General features: G+C 39.9%; 1 protein-coding gene across 1 annotated transcript in view; it reads right to left on the minus strand.

Annotated features, from left to right (window-relative positions):
• LOC122236223 (probable cation-transporting ATPase 13A5) overlaps window positions 1-22,098 on the minus strand; it is a gene marked incomplete at its 5' end in the record, with an annotated part of 40,260 nt that overhangs the window by 7,370 nt on the left and 10,792 nt on the right. Inside the window, 5 exons of the mRNA XM_042977109.1 lie at window positions 4,465-4,667; window positions 6,893-7,067; window positions 15,109-15,181; window positions 17,174-17,270; window positions 20,621-20,730. Of these exons, the coding sequence (XP_042833043.1) occupies window positions 4,465-4,667; window positions 6,893-7,067; window positions 15,109-15,181; window positions 17,174-17,270; window positions 20,621-20,730 (658 nt within the window). The remainder of the gene's footprint in view (window positions 1-4,464; window positions 4,668-6,892; window positions 7,068-15,108; window positions 15,182-17,173; window positions 17,271-20,620; window positions 20,731-22,098) is intronic.

A 22,098-nucleotide genomic window follows, 5' to 3' on the forward strand; every position in this document is an offset into this window, starting at 1 on the left:
AAAATTTATAAACAAACAAACTGGATGTTCTCTTATATTCTCTCTACCTCATTTATTCCAAGGTTTATGGCCTGCCAGCCCCCACCTCTATACAGGTCTATACGAACCAAAAATCGGAGATGACAGTGCCGCTGCAGCTGGCCCTATTTTTGTGAAGACATCAAAGCTCTGTTTCACCCCTGTGCACCTACACACCCCCTCATATTCATCCAAGCTTCACCTGATATATACAGCTAGATGCCACACCTCCCAGAAGAAGAGCCAGGCTTGCTTGGGAGGGGTGTGAAGCAGAGAGAAGAAAAAGCAGGGGCACCAGGATCGCTTATTTCCCAAAATAATGTGTGCTGCTGGGTAAGAAGAGCCCAGGAGATGGCTGTGTGGATTTTTCATTTATGTCATTGTTTCCATGTCCCAGGGACCCAGATGTTGGGAAGAAGATGATGCCCCAAGTGTCCATCCTGACAAAGGCCTGGTAGTCACAGCAACTGAGTGGAGTGCTGGACACATCACACCGTCCTTAGACTAATGATCTGAAAAGCAGGCCAGGTGGGCACACGAATGACCAGTGTGGAAGGAAAATTATAAGGCCTTCATGTAATTCAGCTTTGATTGGAGAACATGATGAACGGAAGTGATTGTTGCCTCCCTAGATCAGTTGCTGTTGATGAGGAAGCTTGAAAGAATGGTACTCTTTTTGCACACGTCATTTGGGAAGACATGTCCTGGGCAAGACACTACAGATTGTTTGCAAGGAAGGGAAGGGTTTGCAAATAGTCACATCTGTTTCCATAAAGATTAAGTTTGTATTCTTTCTAGATCGTCTCATTATAAAGTTGATCTGCCAAAGGCTATCAAGAAAGATACAGAGTTGAAAATAAAATTGCTTGATATTGTAATAGAAAGTTCCAAGGACTTTTGAGACTAAGTGACTTAGGAGATTCTGTTGTTAGAATATTTGTTTATAAAACTTGTTTTTAACTTAAGATTTTCAGTTATTTTCGATGTAGGACTTGAGTTTACCCACAAGCTTTAAGTCACTATGATGTAACTAATTCGGTTCTCACTTAATTCAATGTATGTAAAAAGCTTTGTAGTTACTGTTCAAACTAAAGTACTTGCCAAAGTAATATATCATATCCTCCTTGTAAAATACATTCACAATCAAAAAAAGGACTATAAGTGATTTAGCTTAAAACATAAAGCAGAATCTTGATTTGTTGTGACAAGAGCCAAGGGCATTATCAAACACTGAATCAAAACTAAAAAATATCATAAGAAAATCAGGAAGAAGTTTATAGAAAATATAAAATGAAAGGAAGGTCTTAGCATGCTCTCAAAACCTTTGAAAAAACAGCTGTACCAAAAAAAATGGGGTGTGGTAGTGACAATAGATAGAATGGTAAATAATTACTAAAACTAGTTTAACATAGTCAAGGTATATTTCTAATTTAGGAATAGGAATGAGGCTTACTTTTCTAATATCTATGACTTATTTAGAAAATTACAGATTGCAGGTTATGCCATACGATGGCAAAACTATAGTAAATTCCCCAGAGCAGAAATTTTACAGGCCAGGTTCTCTGATCAGGACAATAAAACTAGAAATTATTAACTAAATTTAATGAAAAATCCCTTCTAACATACAGATTTAACACAAAATTCGAAACATCAGCTGGGACAAAAAAGCAAATCAAGTCCATTTGCAGACTGTTGAATAAAGAGGACTAGAGGAATGAAAACGAAATCCCTTTCCACTTGAAAAGGAAACCTCTCTATTCTGAAAACTAGGTGGGTCAGAGAAGAAATCAAGTCATAATTAGAGACATGTGAAAATGTAAAGAACGTGGCCCAAACTTTGTTGATCTTGAATGATTTTCTTGTTTCACAAGAATCAAAAGAAAATACATTATAAAGTCAATTCAAACATTACAATTTTTTCAGAGAAAGTAAGAAGGAAGAAAAAGAATGAAAACAGCAAAATTAATAAAATTAGAAAAGAGAAAGCATACAGAATTTATTAAATCTGAGAACTGGTCTTTTAAAGAAAACCAGCAAAAGTATAGTTCTTGTAAGAATATATGAAAAAGGTAACACATACAGGATGAGAATATTCAAAGAGTTATAAAAGGAAATAAAATTATAAGAACATACGACTCAAAATCTTATGCTGAGACTCAATAATCTCAATGAACTAGAAATATCTGGGGGAAAACTTGTTATGTGAAAACACAGTTTAAAAAGAGGATAATTTGGGGCACCTGGGTGGGTCAATCAGCTAAGTGTCCGACTTTAACTCAGGTCATGATCTGGCAGCCCCTGAGTTTGAGCTCCCTGTCAGGCTCTGTGCAGACAGCTCAGAGCCTGGAGCCTGCTTTGCATTCTGTGTCTCCCTCTCTGTTCCTCCCCCACTCACACTTTGTCTCTCTCTCTCTCTCTCAAAAGTAAATAAACATTAAAACAATAAAATAAAATAAAATAAAATAAAATAAAATAAAATAATAGAAAGAGGGTAACAAATCAGTCCTTTAAAAAAAACACAAATCTTTCAAAGGAAGGATTTAGAGCCAGATTATTTTACTGGGTTCTTGCAAATTGTCAAGAATAGACCCAGGAAAGAAAAAGTCAGAGTTTTCAAGCCTAATAATAAACCTAACAAAACACTACCCACACACACAAAATCAATCCAACAGGAAATGCAGATATCAAAAAGCTATAAAATTTGGGGGGCCTGGGTGGCTCAGTTGGTTGAGTGTCCTACTTCAGCTCAGGTCATGATCTCACAGTTCCTGAGTTCAAGCCCCATCTAGGGGTTTGTGCTGAGAGCACAGAGCCTGGAGCCTGCTTCAGCTTTCTCTTTGCCCTGCCCCCTTCTTTCTCAAAAACAAACATTAAAAAAAATTTTTTTTAAATAAAGAATGAACAAATGGAGAAGCATAATATAGTATGTCTTTAAAACTGAGGACTTAATTGTGTAAACATTATAATTTCCCCAAAGTATCAAAATTCAAAAAAGGAATTTTAAAAAAGCCTTACAATTTATTCTAGAGTTTATCTGGAAAGATGAATAAGAAAGAGAAGTAAAAAATGTTTGAAAACTGAAGAGTAATGAAGATACATCAATCTAACTGCTTATTAAAACTTATTATAAAACTATAGCTAAATAAATGAAACTATAATTTTTAAAGTATAGTGATAGACCAAGAATAAGCTGGCATGTTAATGAGACAGAAAAGATAGTCTAGGAACTAATTAATTGTATATAAATTAATATGTAAGTATATAACAAATATAAAAACTCACATAATATAAATTATGTATATAATGAAGCCATAAATATACATGAATATGTAGGTATGATAAAGGTGGCATATAATCGGTTGAGAAATAAATGATGAAAAGAAATATTAAGTAAAATCTGCTGGGAAAACGAACCACTAGTTAGATAAAGTAGTTTGATCTCTACTTCAAACTGTATGATGAAATTAACATTAGATTTAAAAAGCATTAAAAGAAATTTAAAAAACAAGAGAAATTCTAATCTACCTGATTTTGCAATGGGAAAAACCTCTCTGTGCCTAAAGGCAATGGGAAGAAAATCGCAAAGGAATAAACAACTCATACAAATAAATAAGAAATAGAAGAGTGACACTGTTGGAAAAGAATGGATAAAAATGTACGTAGGCAATTCAGAGAAGAGATGGCTAAAATCATGAAAATGTGTTCATCCTCACTGGTGATTCAAGAAATGCACAGAATAAAGTAACTTGCCCAATGTTGTGAAGCTACAAAGAGGTCAAGTTGTATCTGAATTGGTTAGAAAAGTCTTTTACAAAGTATCTGGATATATATACTCAAAATCATTCTTGATGACTCACAACAGGACAGGACTCGTAACTATTTAATAATGCATGTGTGTATCTGCACATAAGGAGTTTCCTGCCCAGGTTTCTACCACTCATGAAAATTATCCTTCAATACTCCATTAAAAAAAAATTTTTTTAATGGAATTACATTTAAAAAAAATTTTTAACGTGTATTTATTTGGGGGAGAGAGAGACAGAGTGCAATTGGGGGAGGGGCAGAAAGAAAGGGAGACACAGAATCTGAAACAGACGCCAGCCAGGCTCTGAGCTGTCAGCACAGAGCCTGATGTGGGGCTCAAACTCAGGACCTGCAAGATGATGACCTGAGCCGAAGTCAGACGCTTAACCTACTGAGTCACCCAGGCACCCCTCTTTTTTAATTGCAAGATAAAGCTGAGAAAATACAGAAAGTGAAAGAAAATAACAAAAAAAAATGGTGGATAACTAGAGGGAGAGCTTGTAAGAATGAGAGCAAGTCACAAAAGCATTATACAACCATTTGTAGATACTTCATTCCAGAGTTCAGCCATCACTTTACCACTGAACTGCAACCCTGGGGAGGGTGGGGAAATGGAAGGAAAATTAAACTTCATATACTCACAGTTTGTGTAGATGGGTTTTCGAAATGGCTTTCCCTTAGAGAAGATAAACGCTGCTGTGATACAGTTGATGGTGGTGAGGGGCCACAGTGTGGTACTCTCAAAACTTAAAACTGAACCAGGAATCAGCGTTGTATTTTCAGTCCCATTTCTCTCCAAACTCATATTCATTGAGAAATTACTTTGGTTGTCCAGAAAGCACTCACTACAAGAGAATCGCCAACATTTATAGGATTTTCTATTCTATTTTTATCCAGGTGGCGGGAAAACAAAAAAAGTTTATCACTGCCATGGGGTCTCAGCTTTCAGATTGTCCCAGCCAGTAACTACCAAGACATATTTTGTTCACCTCTTGCAATGACAAAGCAGAAATAACACTTAGAACAAGTCAAAATTATTCTTTGTCTCTCATTCCATTTAGAACAAGTGATTTGTGTTGAAAGGGCTTGGATGATAATTTTCTATGAAATTCCTTTCAGTTCAGAACAAATGAACCATGGCTGCCCATGTGTGTGCATTCGTGCATGTTGGGGGAGGGTTGTGGTGGGCACATGTGTGTGTGTGTGTGTGTGTGTGTGAGAGAGAGAGAGAGAGAGAGAGAGTATGTATGTGTTGTTTTCTTTTCTGAGGACTAATATAAGCCTACTACCTTAGGTCCTGAGTATGAATCTGCCTGCTCTATATCACGCTCTTCCTGAGGATCCAAGAATGACCCTCTCCTGTTTCTGAGTGTCAGTGGCTCTATTTTGCTAATAAATTAAATGCCAACTTCTCAGGCAAGCCCAGAAATCTTCGAATCTGGCTTCCTGCCCTTATCTTTTGCCAGCCCTTCTCTGCTCCTTATACTCCAAACACATAGGAAAATTTTCTGTTCCCCAAGTACTACAGTTTGCACATGCCTGGGTCGAATACTCTATTCCGTCTCCATCCCTCTGTTGTCTTTAGTTCACTGGAAAGTTTGCCTACTGCTCTCTGTTCTTGCTTCTAGTGCTGTATTTAGCTCATTGTTCTGCAATTATTCATTCACGTTTTTATTTTCCACCCCTGGGATGAGAGTTCCTTGAATATGGAATTTCTCTTTTGGGTTTACTTTGTTGTGATTTTACCCAAATTTACAACGCCTTAACAGCTAGCACAGAAATGCCACAGAATAGTTCCTCAGAAAAACATTTGTTTAAAAGATGAGCCTTCCCAGTCCAGATTGATCTATTTGCAATGTTTATTTTTTTTAATCTCCAAACTCACAAATTAGTTTGTATCAGCTTTCTTGTTCAGCTTGAAACTTTTTACTCTTGTAACTGTTTATAGATGAAATTAGTTCCCAATAAATAGACTTAAGTCTTAATATCTTTGGTTCCCTAGGGTCCCACAATGTGTTTGGCATATGGTAGATGTTCAATTAATGTTTGCTGAGTACATTAATGAAACAAATAATCAGTAGTCACAAAATGTTTTTGCACAAGACAGATAGACCAGAAGGCCTGAATTATAGAGTTTAACACAAAAATATATTTATTCTGTTATACTTACATTGCAGATAAGAGAGTTAAGGTCTAGTGTTGCAGGGTTAGTGATAAAGGCAGGACTACCTAGCCATCATCCATTTAGCTATCCCTGCTTGTCTCCCAGATTCAGAATTTTACTTATCTGAATATATGCCTTCCGATGAGGAGAAAAATCTGGTTTTGAGACAAAAATGAATTCTCTACTCCAAGCAATAATACTTGAATTGCTGAATTTAGGGTGTAAATGGCAATCTTAGACATCATTCGGTAGTTTTCAATCTTTCACTGGTTGCTGGGGCTCCGGTGCTTCAGGAGCATCATGGAGTCTGTGAAGAGGAGTTTGTCCAAGCCTTACCTCAAGGCTTGAAAAACTCAAGCTAATTTAAGCCAATCTCTCTTGTAAATCAGGGGCCAGCTGACTAAGTCCATAGGCCAAATCCAACTCAACACCTCTTTTTGTAAATAAAGTTTTATTGGAACATAGTCACACCTACTTTTTATTGATTGTCTATGTCTGCTTTTCACTACAACAGTAGTACTGAGTAATTGCAACAGACACTGTCTAGTCCAAAGAGCCTAAAGTATTTACTGTCTAGCCCTATGTAAGAAACGTTTGCTGACCTCTGGTCTATATGATAACCAAACCACCAGGGAATGAATGCATTCATTTACTAAACACATTTAGTCTACACATTAACAACCAATGTGAAGATCTTCCCCCCCCCCTCCACTGACATGGCTCACCCCAGGACTCCACCTATTAACTGTGTTTGGTGTTCTATCCTGACATTGGTAGCATAGAACCCTGGAGACCCAACTGTTGTTAATTAAAAATTTAGGGTGTATGTTCAACCAAGTTGTACAGTGACATTGGGCACTCGTTGTATCACCTTCAGAAAGGAAAACTAAAAAAACTGAACTTTACCTGTATCTGTAGACCTCACAATACCAGGGCTGCTTCTTCACATAGAGAAATGCACAGATTTGCACAATGCAGGTGAAACAGGTGTTCAAAAAGACTGAGAGCAGCAGAGGGGGAGAGAGGAGCTGTCCGGCCGGTCGGTAAGGAGCCAGTTTGGGGTAGGCATGAGTTGAACTCACTGAAAGACAAATGCATTTTCCCCTATTACGGTTTCATTATTGACAATAGAAGATTGAGATGCCTGTTATCTTGAGACTTCCGTTAGGATTCAGATTCAGCAAACATGAACTCAGGGTTTACATCTAGGGAAGCACATTGCTTAGGTGTATATCCAATGCTACCAGCCTTTGCCTCTTCCATGCTTTTGTTTCACCTTCAGAAACAAAAAGTAATAGGTTTAAAAGCTCTATAAATAATACATTTACCATATTTCATGGTGCATATATTTTCTTCACAACAAGATGACCAGGAAAGGTATGTAAAATAGAAAGGTGGCCTTCCACATGGATAAGCAGTACTATGATCTCTCAGTGCTGGTAGGAAGGCAGAGAGTTTAAGATAAGGAGAGTAAGAGGCATCAGGCTAGATTAATCTTCATATGCTGGAGATTATTTTTTAAGTACCGATTTTATTATTCATTCATCCAACATTCTCTGAGCACTTCAGTGTACCAGGATAGATGCTAGAGGTGTGTTCTGTTCCCTGCTGGATAAGTGTGTAAATGGAGAACTGCTAGAGTGTATTAAGCTTGGTTAGGAAAAATAACTCAAAACAGTCTTGCTTCCAGATGAGAGTATTAAAATGTATTATAGCTTTGATCCTAGAGTTTATGTATTTTTTTTTAATTTAAAGGATAGGCGATAGGCAGAGATTAAACAGAACCACAAAAACAACAGACTGCATCCTTCTTAGGAGCCATATGTTCTAACAAGCTATTGAAAATGGAATGCACTTTACTTCTTAGGGCAGTGCAGGGAAGAAGCATGGAAAAGTCAGGAATTAGATACATTACATCAAAGGTTTACACAAGAGTCGTGTTTCACTTCTTGTCTTCATAGCTGATACCTTTTCCTTTTTCATAGCAAATCATTGGTTTCTTTGATGTAAGGAAGAAAGTAGACTGTGTATGCTGAGGTTTGTGTTCATGAATGAAGGGGTAGGGTGGTAGGAGCAGGTGTCCAGTCTGGGATGATAAAACTCTAAAGTAGGTCTTCAGTTTGCTCGGTGGGTTCTTGGGTAATCACCTGAACCCCCTGGTACTTCATTTTTCTCAAGTATAAAATGAATGTGTTGGAGTATCTAAATGGTCTCCAAAGTCTCTTCCAACTCTTTTACTCTAAAGCTCTATGACTATCTAAGGATTTACCTTTTTTTTGCTTAAGTTTATTTATTCATTTATTTATTCATTTGGAGACAGAGAGAGTGAGCAGGGAAGGGGCAGAGAGAGAGGGGGAGAGAGAATCCCAAGCAAGTTCTGCACTGTCAGCATGAAGACTTGATGCAGGTCTTGAACTCACAAACCGCGAGACCACGACCTGAGCTGAAACCAAGAGTCAGAGGTTTAACTGAATGAGCCACCCAGGTGCACCTAAGGCTCCACCTTTACCAATTTAATCAATAGTTGCCTGGGACAGTGCTAGGCTGCAAGCTGTGAAGTATGCACAGATGAGGAGGTCATCTCATCTGCCCCAAAGAACTTGAAGTCTAATGGAAGACAAAGACGGGTTGTAATAAAGAATTTGGTTGGCTTTTATTCCCAGTTCCTGGGATGTAGCCTCTAAGTTGTTGGGATTTCCTAAGTTGATAGGAGTGTCTTTATTCATGATAGCAATGATGGTTTATGCAAATAAGATGACAGATGGCAGGCATAAAGAGAGTTGGTGATAAAATGATAATCCAGCATATAGATGCCATGACACCAAAGGTTGAGATCAACTTGGGGCATCTGGATGGCTCAGCTGGTTTAAGCATCCAACTCCTGACTTTAGCTCGGGTCATGACCTCGTGGTTCATGAGTTCAAGCCCCACATCAGGCTCTGTGCTGGCAGTGCAGAGCCTGCTTGGGATTCTCTCTCCCTCTCTCTCTGTCCTTCCCCTGCTTGCCCTCTCTCTCTCTCTCACAAATAAATCTCAAAAAAAGGAAATTTGAAAAATAAAAAGATTGAGATCAACTTCATGGCAAATGATTCCACCAATCATGTCTAAATAATGAAACCCCAATAAAAACTCTAGACACCAAAGTTCAGGTGGATTTCCTTGTATGGCAATCCTCTGCATATTGTCACACATTGATATGCCAGGAAGATAAGGCAAACTGACACCCCATGAAGAGGACAATGGATGTGTGGGGATCCTCCCACCAGACCTCACTCTCCCTTTGGCTGGTTCTGATTTGTATCCCTTTGCTATTATAAAACTGGAATCATATGTATAGCACTTCCCTGAATGAGTTGTTGTTATGAATCACTGAACCTATGGGGAGAAGAAGAACCCCCCAATTTTGCAGCCAGCTAATCAGACTTGTGGGTGTCATGGGGACCCCCAAACTTATGGCTGAGGTCTAAAGTAAGGGCAGTCTTGTGGAGGCTGTGCCCTTAAGTTGTAAAGTCTGGCCTCACTCTGGATGGTTGGTGTGAGAAGTCATTGCATGGCACGCAAGGAAGGGGCACCATGTGGACTGTGGTCAATGCAAGGAGACTGTGCCCTGGGGCCACAGAAGGCAGAGAGGCTACAGTGTTTCTAGTTCTTCCCATGTTCCTGCACTCAAGGAAGAAGACGGCCACCAAATGACTAAGTAGGCTGTGGACAATGGAGAGAAGTCTAATTGCATTTCTGTGTATTCTGCTCTCTGGTACTCTCTTTCTCAGATGCTCGCTGAGCTTCTGACTTTTCTTTTACACAGAGACTGTGCTAGATTGAATTATTGGCCTCATTGTGGTAGGGTGCACTTTACCACCCTTTAATTTTGGTTTTGCTTTGTGATTTTCTCTGGCCGAAGAGATGTTAGAGGTTTGAGGCCTGCTTGCATGGCAATGCTCACTCTCTGTGATCATCATGCTCAGGTCTGTTAGGCCAGCCTGGCTCCAGAATTTAAAATGTGGAGCTGACTTGAATGAAACCCCTAACCTGGGGCAAGACCAACTGATCTACCTCCTAAAACAGATCAGATTCAGCTGACCTAGACCAGCTGACTATCTACAGAGCAATGGTATTGTAAGCCACCGGGTTTTGGGGAGAAGTTTGTTATACAGTAGTAATGTGGTAATAGCTGATTGATAGAGTCCTAACATAAAGAATATTTTAACTTTTCCCATATTAGAAATCCTAATACTTTCTGATAGAGAATGTGTATATCTGACTATAAAATTAACGGCTAGCGTTTAAGGGCCCCTACTATGTTCCAGAGGCTATGCTAAGTGTCTTATACACATCATTTCTTTTTTTTTTTTCTTAATGTTTATTTATTTTGAGAGAGGGGGACAGAGGGCCAATGGGGGGGGCAGGCAGAGAGAGAGGGAGACTGAGAATCCCAAGCAGGCTCTGCACTGTCAGCGAGGAGCCCGCTGCTAGGCTCGAACCCACAAACTGTGACATCATGACCTGAACTGAAATTGAGAGTCAGATGCTCAACTGACTGAGCCACCCAGGCGCCTCTAAACGTTATTTCTTTAAAAATCAATGCAAAATAGTTATCTCTATTTTACAGGTGAAGAAACTGAGCTTCAGAGAAGTAGGGCCCCTTATGTAAAGACCCATAGTTTGTGAGCAACAGCGTGGTAAAATAAACTTAAGTCTGTAAAGCCCCCCATTCTCTGCTCTATAGCATATCACAGTAGTGTGGATTTCATGAATCAAAAAGGATAAAAAACTTTTCTGAATTGCCCAGGTTTCTTCAAAATGATGATGATATATGCAATCATGTTGCATGGAGAGAAATGTAAGCTTGTGAAGTGTTATATTTTATTCAGAATTAATCACTCTCTCCTCTGAGAGTCCACAGCACATTACTCATTTTGCTGCCCTGTAGTGAGGATGTCTCACATTAAATCTAGTCGTTGACACATGCACTCAGCAGACTGTGAGCTCGTTGAGGGAGGAAATCTAGGCTCATACCATTTCCTGTCCCTTACTGAAATTAGTACAGGGCCTGCTATGTGGGAGGACCTAGCAGTTTCAAATTTTTATTTTCAAAGGATACTCATAATTTTTCAGCATTATTTGAATATAATGTGGGTGTGATTCTCCTAAATAGTTGGCTTGCTTTATATTATGGACATTTCAAGTCATGTAACTCAAATTTCCAGAGCCTCCTGAACCCACCTGAACCACATGCAAGATTTTGAATGTGCCTCACGAGGCTTTTAAGGTGAAAAGATCTCTGTCCTCCATGATACTCTCCAAAGGGACCAAGAACCAAAAAAAAAAAAAAAAAAAATTACGATTCTTTGAAGCAATGTTGGAATTTATGTAAGAGATGCATTTACATAATGGATGGAGTCCCTCCTACAGCCTTTTTCTCTGGACAGTACCTCCTTCCACACACTGAAATGGTTGGCCTGAATGGAGCCAAATTACATGACCTCATTTTCATTCACAGAAATGACTGGCTTAAGGTAGACATCTTACTCAAGTTAGGTCAATGAATTTTCTCTCCAAAATATTTGCAAATGAGACACCGAGAGGCTGAGCTAATTAGCTGTGCAAAGACAAACAGAAAGGTTATGGAGATTCAATAATAGAGACACCATTTAGGGTCATTTGCAAGGCGAATGAGTTTAAGTCAGATGAAAACAGAGTGGAAAGGAGAAGAAAGAGACAAGATGGTTTCTTGGAAATAAAAAAAGTGGCCTCTGTTTTTCACTCTTTGGTGTTCTAGTCCTTCTCTGGACTGGGTGCTTCTGAGTTTCTATTCTCAGATTTTTTCTGAGAATTATATTCATAAACATCCCCCTATCTCTATTTTCTTGATCTAATTTGAGTGGGTTTTGTTGAAGAGGATAGAGATGCAGCTAGAACAAATTCCTTTCAAAATGGCTCCTATACCTACTAGGGTCAAATTGAGCTTTAAGACATACATTTTCTTAATTGACTTCTCTGACTTCATTTTACTATTCTGTTTGATTTCCCCTTTAATATAGCTTGTCTTATTAGCTACCTTTGTGTTACCTTAAAATCTTGTAAGAACAAGGCAGGGTATATATAGATATGCAGGTGCATAAAAAATTAAATATGCAATGGTATTGTCTTTGTGCCATACTAATTCAAGCTTGAGGTTAAACACCCTAACCTGGGAACCTGGAAAGAAAAGAGCCTTGGTGAGAGTGATTTTATATTAATCATCCAATTGTCAATGACTACTAACATCTGCAGATGAATGTCCACGGTTCTCAACCCGGTAGTCAAGTTCTATGATCTGACCCAACTCATCTTTTCAAATTGCATCTCCCGCTGTTCCTTTTCACATACGCTACAGTGTGGTCAAATTGAAAAACTCATGCCCCAGCTCTCTCTTGCTCATGCTGCCTCATTCTACTTGAAAAGCTCTTCTTTTGGGAAAAGATTTTTGAAATCTGTCCATCCTTTCTATTTTGGTGCAAATGTTACTTCTTCCATGAAGCCATCCTTAGTATTTCTCTCTTTTCTCCATTGCCATCTCTGCCTATTATCAGAAATAACCTCTTGTTTCTCTGAACTCCCAAAGCACTTGCTGTGTTCTGGCACTCACTACTTTTGACTTTCATTTCCTTCATACATTTGTGTGAAGCCCCCTCCCCAACTAACTCTATACTTCAGTGATCAGTCTTTTCATGCCCCAGACACCTATGTGCCTAACATATAGTAAGAGGTGAACACATCTAAGAGGATGTTGAATGGGGCTTTTCCTCTGTCTGGGGAATTTTACTGAATCTCATATTTGATAATGATAAATCCCAACTGAATGTAAAGAGAGATCATGCCATATCTCTGTTGTACTCACTCAGAGGTATCCATACTGGTCCTTCAAGTGTAGCCATGCCCCTACCCCCAAGCAATTACCTATGTGCCAAATACATAAGAGAAAACCATGCTTTAAAGGAAATTGTTAAGAGCTGCAAGAATTATGGTTATCTTCCTAGCATCACTCCAATCCAGAATTAGGGGAGGTCATAAGAACTACTCTAGGAGAGACCTGAAGTGTCTTGAGGGGGAAGATTGCCTTGCCACCTTCGGTTGCAATATCAGAGGAGAAGGACGGGGGGCAGCAGCGAGAGAAAGCTATATATCTATCCATTAGGTGAAGTGGATGCTATGGAAATTAGCCAGGCTGGGGCTGTGTTGGAAGGAATCTGCCCAGTGGGGGCAGTCTGCGGGGGCTAGGGAGCCAAGCAGTAGAAAAAGTCTTCGTGGTGTTTACCACCAGCAGGCAATTGTTGAAAGGAATCCTGGGGAGTCAGAGGGAAAGAGTACCACCCATGTCAGGAAGGCGTCTAGTCCAGAGCAATTCAAAGGAATCTGAAAAACCCCCAAACTCACCAGTGATCCCATACCAATTGCCTGAAGTTTAGATGCCTGCCACATTAGAGGGTACTCGACAGGACAAAACTACAATACCCCCACGTGTATAAAGGGCCATTTGCTTTTGTTGTTCCAAGGCTCCCTGAGCAAGGGGCCCAAGGAAAGTAGAGAGTATGGCCTTCTCTCCCACTGCTTGCTTCAAGGTCAGGTTTGATCTAGAGGAAGAAAAAGTTTGAACTGGATGCAAACACAAAATGTGAATTTACGATACCTAGACTTTTGATGTCTGAAGATGAAATCATTTTAATACCTGATATTGACCAGGAAGTGATGTGCCCGTGGGATGATTGGGCTTGCAGTGATGGAAAAACAATAGCGTTTGAAGGCAGAGGAGTAAAACACAAACACTACTACCCACGTTTTTGGATTTTGAACCAATCAGCCTAGCTGTACGCATTCTAACTCTGTTCAAGGGCTCACTGAGTTAGCCAGTTATTTCAAAAGAAGAAAAAGAGATTAGGTGCAGGGTGGTATCATTCATCTTGCTGTGAGTGCTTACAGTGTGTGACACACTGTGTTGTACCCTTCACATGCATTGTTTTGTCTGATCCTCACAACCATATGAGAACATTTCATGTCAGAAAATTATTTCATAAATAATTTGCCAAAGTTCTCAGAGATAGGGAGTGGTGGAGAATAGCCATAGCCTTCACCTTTATGCTACTACTGCTAGCTTAGCTCCTGGAAGTTCCTGGTGGGTTTTTTTCTTCTTCTTCTTCTTTTCTTCTTCTTTTATTTAGCATCATCAACCATGTTCACAAGTAAATCATACAAAATGCTTAAAAATGGCCAACGCTGCAAAGGCAATATCATTGACTCAAAATGTTCCAGTCATGTGACCATTAATAATGCACAGAAAAATAGGCTAATGGACTACAAATACACATTTTCACCTTAAGAATCGAAATTGATGTCACTTATGTTTCTGACACTGGTAAATTTTGCCACAGGGTTGATGTATCCGTTTCATGTTTTAAGATGCTACATGAAATTCTCAAGGTTATTAATATTCTGCATTGTCTGATTTTTTAAATCTGTTTTCATAACAGTCTCATTGTTGAACAAGGAAAAAGAGATGACTATGTCATTCTTTTTCTTTGCTCTCTGTTGAGGCAGTCTCCTTTCTCCCTTAAGAGTTAGTATGAAGCCCTGAGTCCTTGGATAAGAAATACTTTATCGCAGTGTCCTCGCAAAGGAAGGAAATGAGCAGTAGCTGCTGTGAGTCACACCTTGCTTTTGAGAGAATTTCTAGAGTTAAATGCTCGCATTTGTTCTCAACATGTCAAAGACCTGGCAAAAATCTGGTTTCATATCAGTGTGAAACATAGCTGAATAATGGAAAGTGACCTTTGGGTTTTAAACATTTCCCTTTCTAGGTTTCTTGTACAATTTTCTATGTACAAGACACAAACCCACAAGGAACTCAGAATACATTGACCATTTTATGAAGCTAAGATTTATTTGCTATCAGGATGTTTTAGTGCCAAATCTCAGGACTTCAAGCCTCCACTTACTGCCAACACCTCTTTCAAAAAATTCACAAGTACAGTGGTTTCAGTAGTAAAGGTGTATCTTTCTCAAAAGCTTTTATTTGTATGAGCATTTCTAGAATGTCATGGGTAAATAAATACAAATAATGCTGTTTACTTTGCTGAAGTACTTACTTGTTAAACAGACCATCAAGGTAATGGCTACGTCTTGCATGAGATACTGGTAATTCCCAAAGAGCTGTAGCTGCTGGAAAGGAAATAAAAGTAAATATAAATGTTGCTTCTGCCATTGTAGCATTTTTATTATTGCCAACTCTCTTTCTGAATGTAATCAGGAAGCAACTGTTATTTTTCTCTCCTCTTTAAAAAGAAAGTAACTTACCTATGATCTTTAGCATCTCATTGTAGATAATGAAGCCAGATCACTATTGTCCCAGTGTTTAACTTAATTCCATGTTAGCAACAAGAGTCAGTCCGTTGGGAAACACCCGGGCTTGGGCCACAGTAATCTGGCAGCTGTAGTCTCAGCCTGGACATTTGAATTCTCGACATAAGATACCCGCTGGGAACTTCAAGCTTAAACATTTGAAATCCAAGCCTCAAATCATTCAACAGGTGTTCCTCTCCATCCTATCCATGGATTGAGTTCACAAATAGTTCTCTTGGGGTCCATTCATTTTTACAAACTGAACAACTGCCACTATTCCCAAGAAAGCCCATTACAGACTTCAGTCTGGTGTGCTTGACTTTCTAAGGTCTGTGTAGACATAGAAGTTGTTTGAAGTTTACATTTATGGAGTCATATATAAAAGTCAGCATATAACCTCCAGAAATTTGCCTTGCAATACCTTTTGCAGCCAGGTCTGTTTATGTGCTTCATAGCTGCTGACTGAGCACTAACTTATAACCTGGTCTGAGCCATTATAGACCAGATTTATGCAAATGAGAAATATTTCTGGATTTTTAGAGTGTGAACCCAAGGCCCTGAAGTTTCTAATTTAAGGTCTCTGGGGGACACTCTTTTCTGGGTCTAAACCATCAGAATGAATGGCTTCAGGCTAGACTATCATTCCAATTCTATGTGTGAAGACTTTGAACTGAGAAATATTTCAGATTTTTAAGAAGATACAAATGATTCCTCATCCTCCATAAAGGGTTCCCAATGGTTCTCATCCTCTAAGTCTCTGTCCTCTTTACATTTCTTTCTCACATCCTTCCTCTTCTTTCCCCCTCAGAATGGTGCAGTTATATATAGGCAGGGTGACACGAAACAGGGAGGAATTTTCACAGGCAGCTTCAGTATTTGTTCCGGAAGCAGTTTTCATAGAACTATGGGGATCTGCCAGCCTGACCTCCCAGAGGCATATAAAGGCTTGGTCAAGGGCAAGATCTAGTATGTTCTTAGTGATAAAGGCAGAATTTGAATCTAGGTTTTCTGACTCCCAGTCCAGTTTCTGTTTCTACCCACCTGGTTGCCCCTTAGCCCTCTGTGTGTGATTCTTGTGCTTAAAAGCCCACCAGATGCTAGAGACCTGTGGTCCTCATTCATGTCTCAAATGTCCCAGGAAAGCAGTATAGTAATAAATGCTCTCTGAAGCACTCCCTGAGTCTGTTGGATCATTTTACTCTAGAGCAAGTTATGACTGAAATAATGAAGATTTTCAACTTATACATATCCCTTCCATATGGCTATTTAATTTGTAAGTGATTATTTTTATCATTTAATTGCAAAAGTCTTTTTTTTTTAATTTTTAAATGCTAATCCTTTACTAATGACATGTCTATGTGTCTAACTTCTGGGCGAGTTCAGAAGTAAAGCTCCAGTATGTGAGTTTTCCTAGTTTTTGAGCCCTTCAAGGTCAAATTCCAGAACTTCTCTTTCTTTTTATCTCTTCTTAGTTTTTTGCCCATAGTTGGAGACCGACTTCTTGTTGAGTTGTATTTACGCTGTTCTGAAGTTCTCTTCATACTCCAAGTGGAGAACTAAATGCTTGAAGAGGTCAAGTATCTTAGGTTATCTAGAAGAAAACAGCACTGCTAGAAAACTGGTCTCTAGCTACTTATTTCTAGCTCCATGCTGTATGTGCAGTTATGTCAAGTTCCGAAGTTTGCAGACATCTGTTTTGAGAAATGTCATTTATTTATAAAACATTAAATCCTGTGTAGGAGCCACACCCCCAAGAACAAACCAAGTATGTAAATGCAATTAAAACTGGGAAGAAATTATTTTGGTTCATACCCAATAGAGCAGTGATGTACCAATAAGTTGGATTATGCCGTACATGGTCAAGTATTTAAATACCCCAAAGGATGAAACCAGAGCAGCTCGGCCTTCTCTGTTTAAGAAAAGATAAAAATAACTGGTTATGCATAATATACATCTCCCAGTCTTTTATATTTCAAAGGGAGTTCAAATTTAATAGCTTGTTAATATACATTCACTTAATCAATGATTCATCGTCTCAATTATTTGTTGAAACACTCATCTGTTCATTCATTTTCAGCTTCTATCATGACCTCACTCATTGACTCACTTTTATTTAGGGCTTATAAGGTACCAGCATTGTGCTAAGAGTCATGGAGGATATAAATGAATCAGGCACAGTCTTTATTTTCAGTGAATTAAAAAGATTAACACATATAGTAGAAACACATGACATTATGATGAGATACAAAATGTCAAGCATTGACTCAGCTGTGACTCTTTACATCCTAACAACAGGCTTCTGAGAACTGAAGTGTGTATGTTTTGGAGTCCCGTGGAGACATTAAGCTAAAGGACAGGTGCTTTTACATGTTAGGAAGTGTGGGTGTGCCTCCAATATGTGAGATGAATTGGGTTTTGTTGGTTTCCATACTCCAGGGAGAACCCATGGTAATAATCTGAGCTGGTGTGCCCTTCAAAAGACACAAAGACAACAGTAAAAACTGCAGGTTAAGAAGTAAATATCCACCCCGCCTTGAAAAATCCTGTTTGGCTGCTATTCCCTTAACTGAGGCTTGGTGTGGTGGTGGGTTATGACAGGCCAAAGAAGACAGCAACACGAGGCAGGAACATGTGATGGAGGGATGGTGAACTTGGCAAACAACCCCTCCTGCAGCCTGCTCTCATCAAAGCAGAAGCGAATTCACATGGGGGGCAGCCCATATCACCACCACCACCACCCCCCCCCCACATTGACATGGGCATTAGTGCTACTTGAAGACTTTGTCAATGAAATGGGGACTCGAGAAGGAAAACCTTAAAAGACAAATAACCACCTGGGCTCAGGCAGGATGAGAATGTTTGGGAGGGATGGGCCAGGATGCGTTGGGCAGATGTTCTCCACCAGGCTGTGAGGCACTAACATTTGTTTTCAGCACAGAGGGTGCAGCAGCAGACAAGCTGAGAGTGGGGCAGGCATGTGGAGCCTAGACCATTTTCTGACATAAACTTGGTGGTTTCATCCTTTTTCTCCTTTTGTGAAGGGCTCAAGAAGCCATTCTAAATAAACTATGGGTCTCCAAAATTACTCCTATAATTATGAATTTTAAGAAGCCAATTCATTTATTTATGCAGCCTACAAACATTCATCCAGTGCTCTGTTGTGTCCAGCTTAGTGCTGGGCACAATAATACAGAAATGAATAAGGTGCAGTCCTTATCCTAAAAGGCTTCCACTCTAGCAACAAGTCAGTCATGTTTCAAAAGATACAAATGAAAACCTGTGGACCTATGCATTTAAAACAGTACCTCGCTGCCCCTCTGGAGGATGTTTTCTCAGAAATAAGCATACATCAAGGATAGCAAGGGTAAAATGAGCCTAACAGAGCTGAACCATATCTAATTTTTATGAATCTAGGAAATAAAAAAGCAAAGAGCTTCCACCTTGAGTCTTACTAAACCATCTGCCACTAGAGAAATTTTACACCATGACGTGTATCTTAAAACACTGCATTCCATTCACAAATGAATTGGGCCATGTGTGTGAGACAGCATCTGAAGTTCAAATTGCACTGCTTCTCAGATGGATCAAATAGGCACTTGTGCAACCATCCAAGAGTTTAAACTCCCTCCACACCTGTTGCTCCAGCTTACCCTCCATAACTCCCACCTGAGAAGCCTCCCAACAGGAGGCTTAAGGAGGCTTGAGAAGCCTGGGCTATTGGGCTCTACACTCTCCAGTTAAAATCCCATTTCTAAATGTGGCTCTCCACTTCTCCCACTTGGAATGTTCTCCCACCTCCTTCCTGTTTACGTACTTCCTATCCATCCTTCAAGTCCCAATTCCCCTCCTGAAACCTTCCCTCCTGGCTTGAGTTACCAATCAGAACTACTGGAACAATTACCATATTGTTTGAGCATTAATTTTTTTAAAGCTAATTTGTTGAGCACTTCTCACTGATCAGGCAGATGACTCTCTGTTTTGTGATTATATTTCTATCTCTCTGTACCTTTATGGAACATGAGTCTTCCAGGACAAAATCTGTCTCATCCTTTATCCACCATACTTCCAAGCACAATATTTTAAAAAGCTCCATGAGTTGTATTGACATAAGGACAGGGTCCTGGGCACTCTCATTTCGTAGTCACTGGCTAGGAACCAAATTTAAGGCAGTAGAGAGTAAGGAGAGGACTTGGAGACAGTCTCCCAAAGACAATCCAGTAAAACATAATGCCTGCTTGGCTATGGATGAAGAAAGGAGAGAGTTCAGATTTCTCTGAAGTTCTGAGGGCTCTGAGGACCAGATAGTTCTCAGAAGCAGAGAACATGGGAGTTAGGAAGAGGAGTCTCCTGCTCTGGAGGCAGAAGAGCTGCTGATGTTTGAGGGTGTGGAAGGACACAGGGACAGGCACCCCGAGATCAGAGAGATGTGTCAAGCTATTTGCTATGCAACCAGACACGGGCATAGAATTTCAAGCCTAGCACCTTTAGGTGAGTAACTCCTGCTAGTAGGTGCCCATTCAGATGCACAGATGCACCAGGGGACATGCTGGAGAACTTCATGTTCATCCCTTTGGAATAAACTTCAAGTTTCAGGGATGTCTTCCAAACCACTGGCTGTGAAGATGGCCTAAAGTTACCCCACAGTGTTATAGGGAGCAACAGAAGAGTATGATTTGTGAACAAAATATAAAACCTAACATTTTATTCTTAACTACGTTTAAACTATGAGTAGAGACGAAAATCAGTAATGAGAGCAGAATGGAGGTGAGGGAGCTATCTTGACAAAATAAATGGTCTTTAATTCCTTCCCCTTCCCTCGATTATAAAAGTCTTGCGATCATTTTGGATATTTGCCGATTGGTATCTTGGAGAGATAACATTATCTGGGAGGCTATGTGATGGAGTGTTTTCTTTGTGCTGCCTCACCCTTCCCAATCCCCAGGAGGAAGGTTCCAGTAAGCACCCAACATACAAGATAAGGGAGAAAAGTAAGAAATGCAATCAGTTTTTAAATATCAACTCTACCTTTCAACTGTCCATACAATATAGCCTTTCATCCTTTCAGCCTCGGCAAAGGTCACTTTTTGTGGTTTTTACCAGCATTCCCAAGCAGCACAAATGGCCCCTTAACTGGTGCTCGGATAGCACTGTACCCATACCTCTGTGTGACATTTATCACTTTAAATTGTGGTTGAATTCTGTACAGAGCCAGACAATGAGCCCGTCGGTCATGAGGGTGGAAGGGAACTAGTGGCTTACCTGATGAGATGAGGCACACACGCGATGTTGGCTATTTTCGAGGTGAAAGGGGAGGCCACAGATGCCTCCTGCTCTGACAGCGAAATGCCCGCATGAGCCATTTTCAAAGCCTAGAAGGATAAATCCACGTTACACCCATGACTCCTCGGGCCATGTTCTATTTGAACACCATGAGCTATTCTTCACATTATTGAGTTTATAACCCTGTAACCTTCCAGCCCTGGGTGTCTGTTTACGCTGTCCCTCCACATGGAGTACTATCCCCCTCCAGATCCAGAAAGTCATCAACCAAAGAGGCGCCAGCTAAACGATGCTCCTGGGGCAAAAGAGTGGTGCGTGCGTTCATATGCATGTGTGTGCATTGCTTGTGTGGATGTAGATGTGATAAGCAAAAGGAAGGAATAATTCAAGAAGTCAACTGAAAAGGTGATAGCATTTGGATGGGTATGTGTGGGGGTCTTCCTCATCAACAGTTCTTACACTCAGCAGACCATCTTCACGAACGATAGGAAAAGATATCAAATCCCCACCTTTCCCTGGGCTGCCTGATATAGCCAACCAGTTAACTGTTGGGACAAAGTACGGGGCTCACAGCATCTTCACTGGAGACAGGGACCGAATCGTACTTATCACACATCCTTCTAGGACCTGTGTTGCCTCACTAATATAAAGGCTAACTCATTGTCACAAGACTCGAAATGGCCCAGAGAGTGCGTAGAGCAGACAGTGGCCAATAAGCAGGCCAGAGTCAATTTTTTAATCCCATAAGAATTGTATGAGCATAAAATGAGATTTCGTAGTTCTGTAGTTCTGTAGAACCGCAAAGCATCTGTTTACCGTGGCTGGCACATACTAAATTCATGTTCAATACACATTAGAATAGTTCCTTCTCCCTCTATTCTCTCTTAGTATTTTGTATCTCTATTACATATTTTAAGATCATCTGTTTTATGCTTGGGTTAATATATAATTTTTAATGTTTATTTATTTTTGAGGGAGACAGAGCATGAGCGGAAGAAAGGCAGAGAGAGAGGGAGACATAGAATCCAAAGCAGGCTCCAGGCTCTGAGCTGTTAGTACAGAGCCTGACACAGGGCTCGAACTCACGAGCTGCAAGAGCATGACCTGAGCCGAAGTCGGATGCTTAACCAACCGAGCCACCCAGGGGCCCCTGTTTGGGTTAATATTATGCATGATTCTTTCCACCACTAGATAATGAATTTTAGGGGGGCAGAGACTATGTCCTTTTTTAGCATGATTTGTTTTGTTCTAATTTCTACATAATTATGGGAATGGGTAACTCATTTTAGGTTTTGAAGCGTAGACTAACAACGAGCGTCTTCTCGTGAAGCATAAGGTAGAAAAATTCATAATAGATCTCTAAGCGTGAACACAATTTTTCACAGAACTTAGACGAAAATATTTAAAAAGAGAGGAGCACAACTACCCAGATCCTAAGGATCTAGTAGGCTTTGGAA

The sequence above is a fragment of the Panthera tigris genome, assembly GCF_018350195.1.
Source record: "Panthera tigris isolate Pti1 chromosome C2 unlocalized genomic scaffold, P.tigris_Pti1_mat1.1 chrC2_random_Un_scaffold_76, whole genome shotgun sequence".
Taxonomy (NCBI): Eukaryota; Metazoa; Chordata; class Mammalia; order Carnivora; family Felidae; genus Panthera; species Panthera tigris.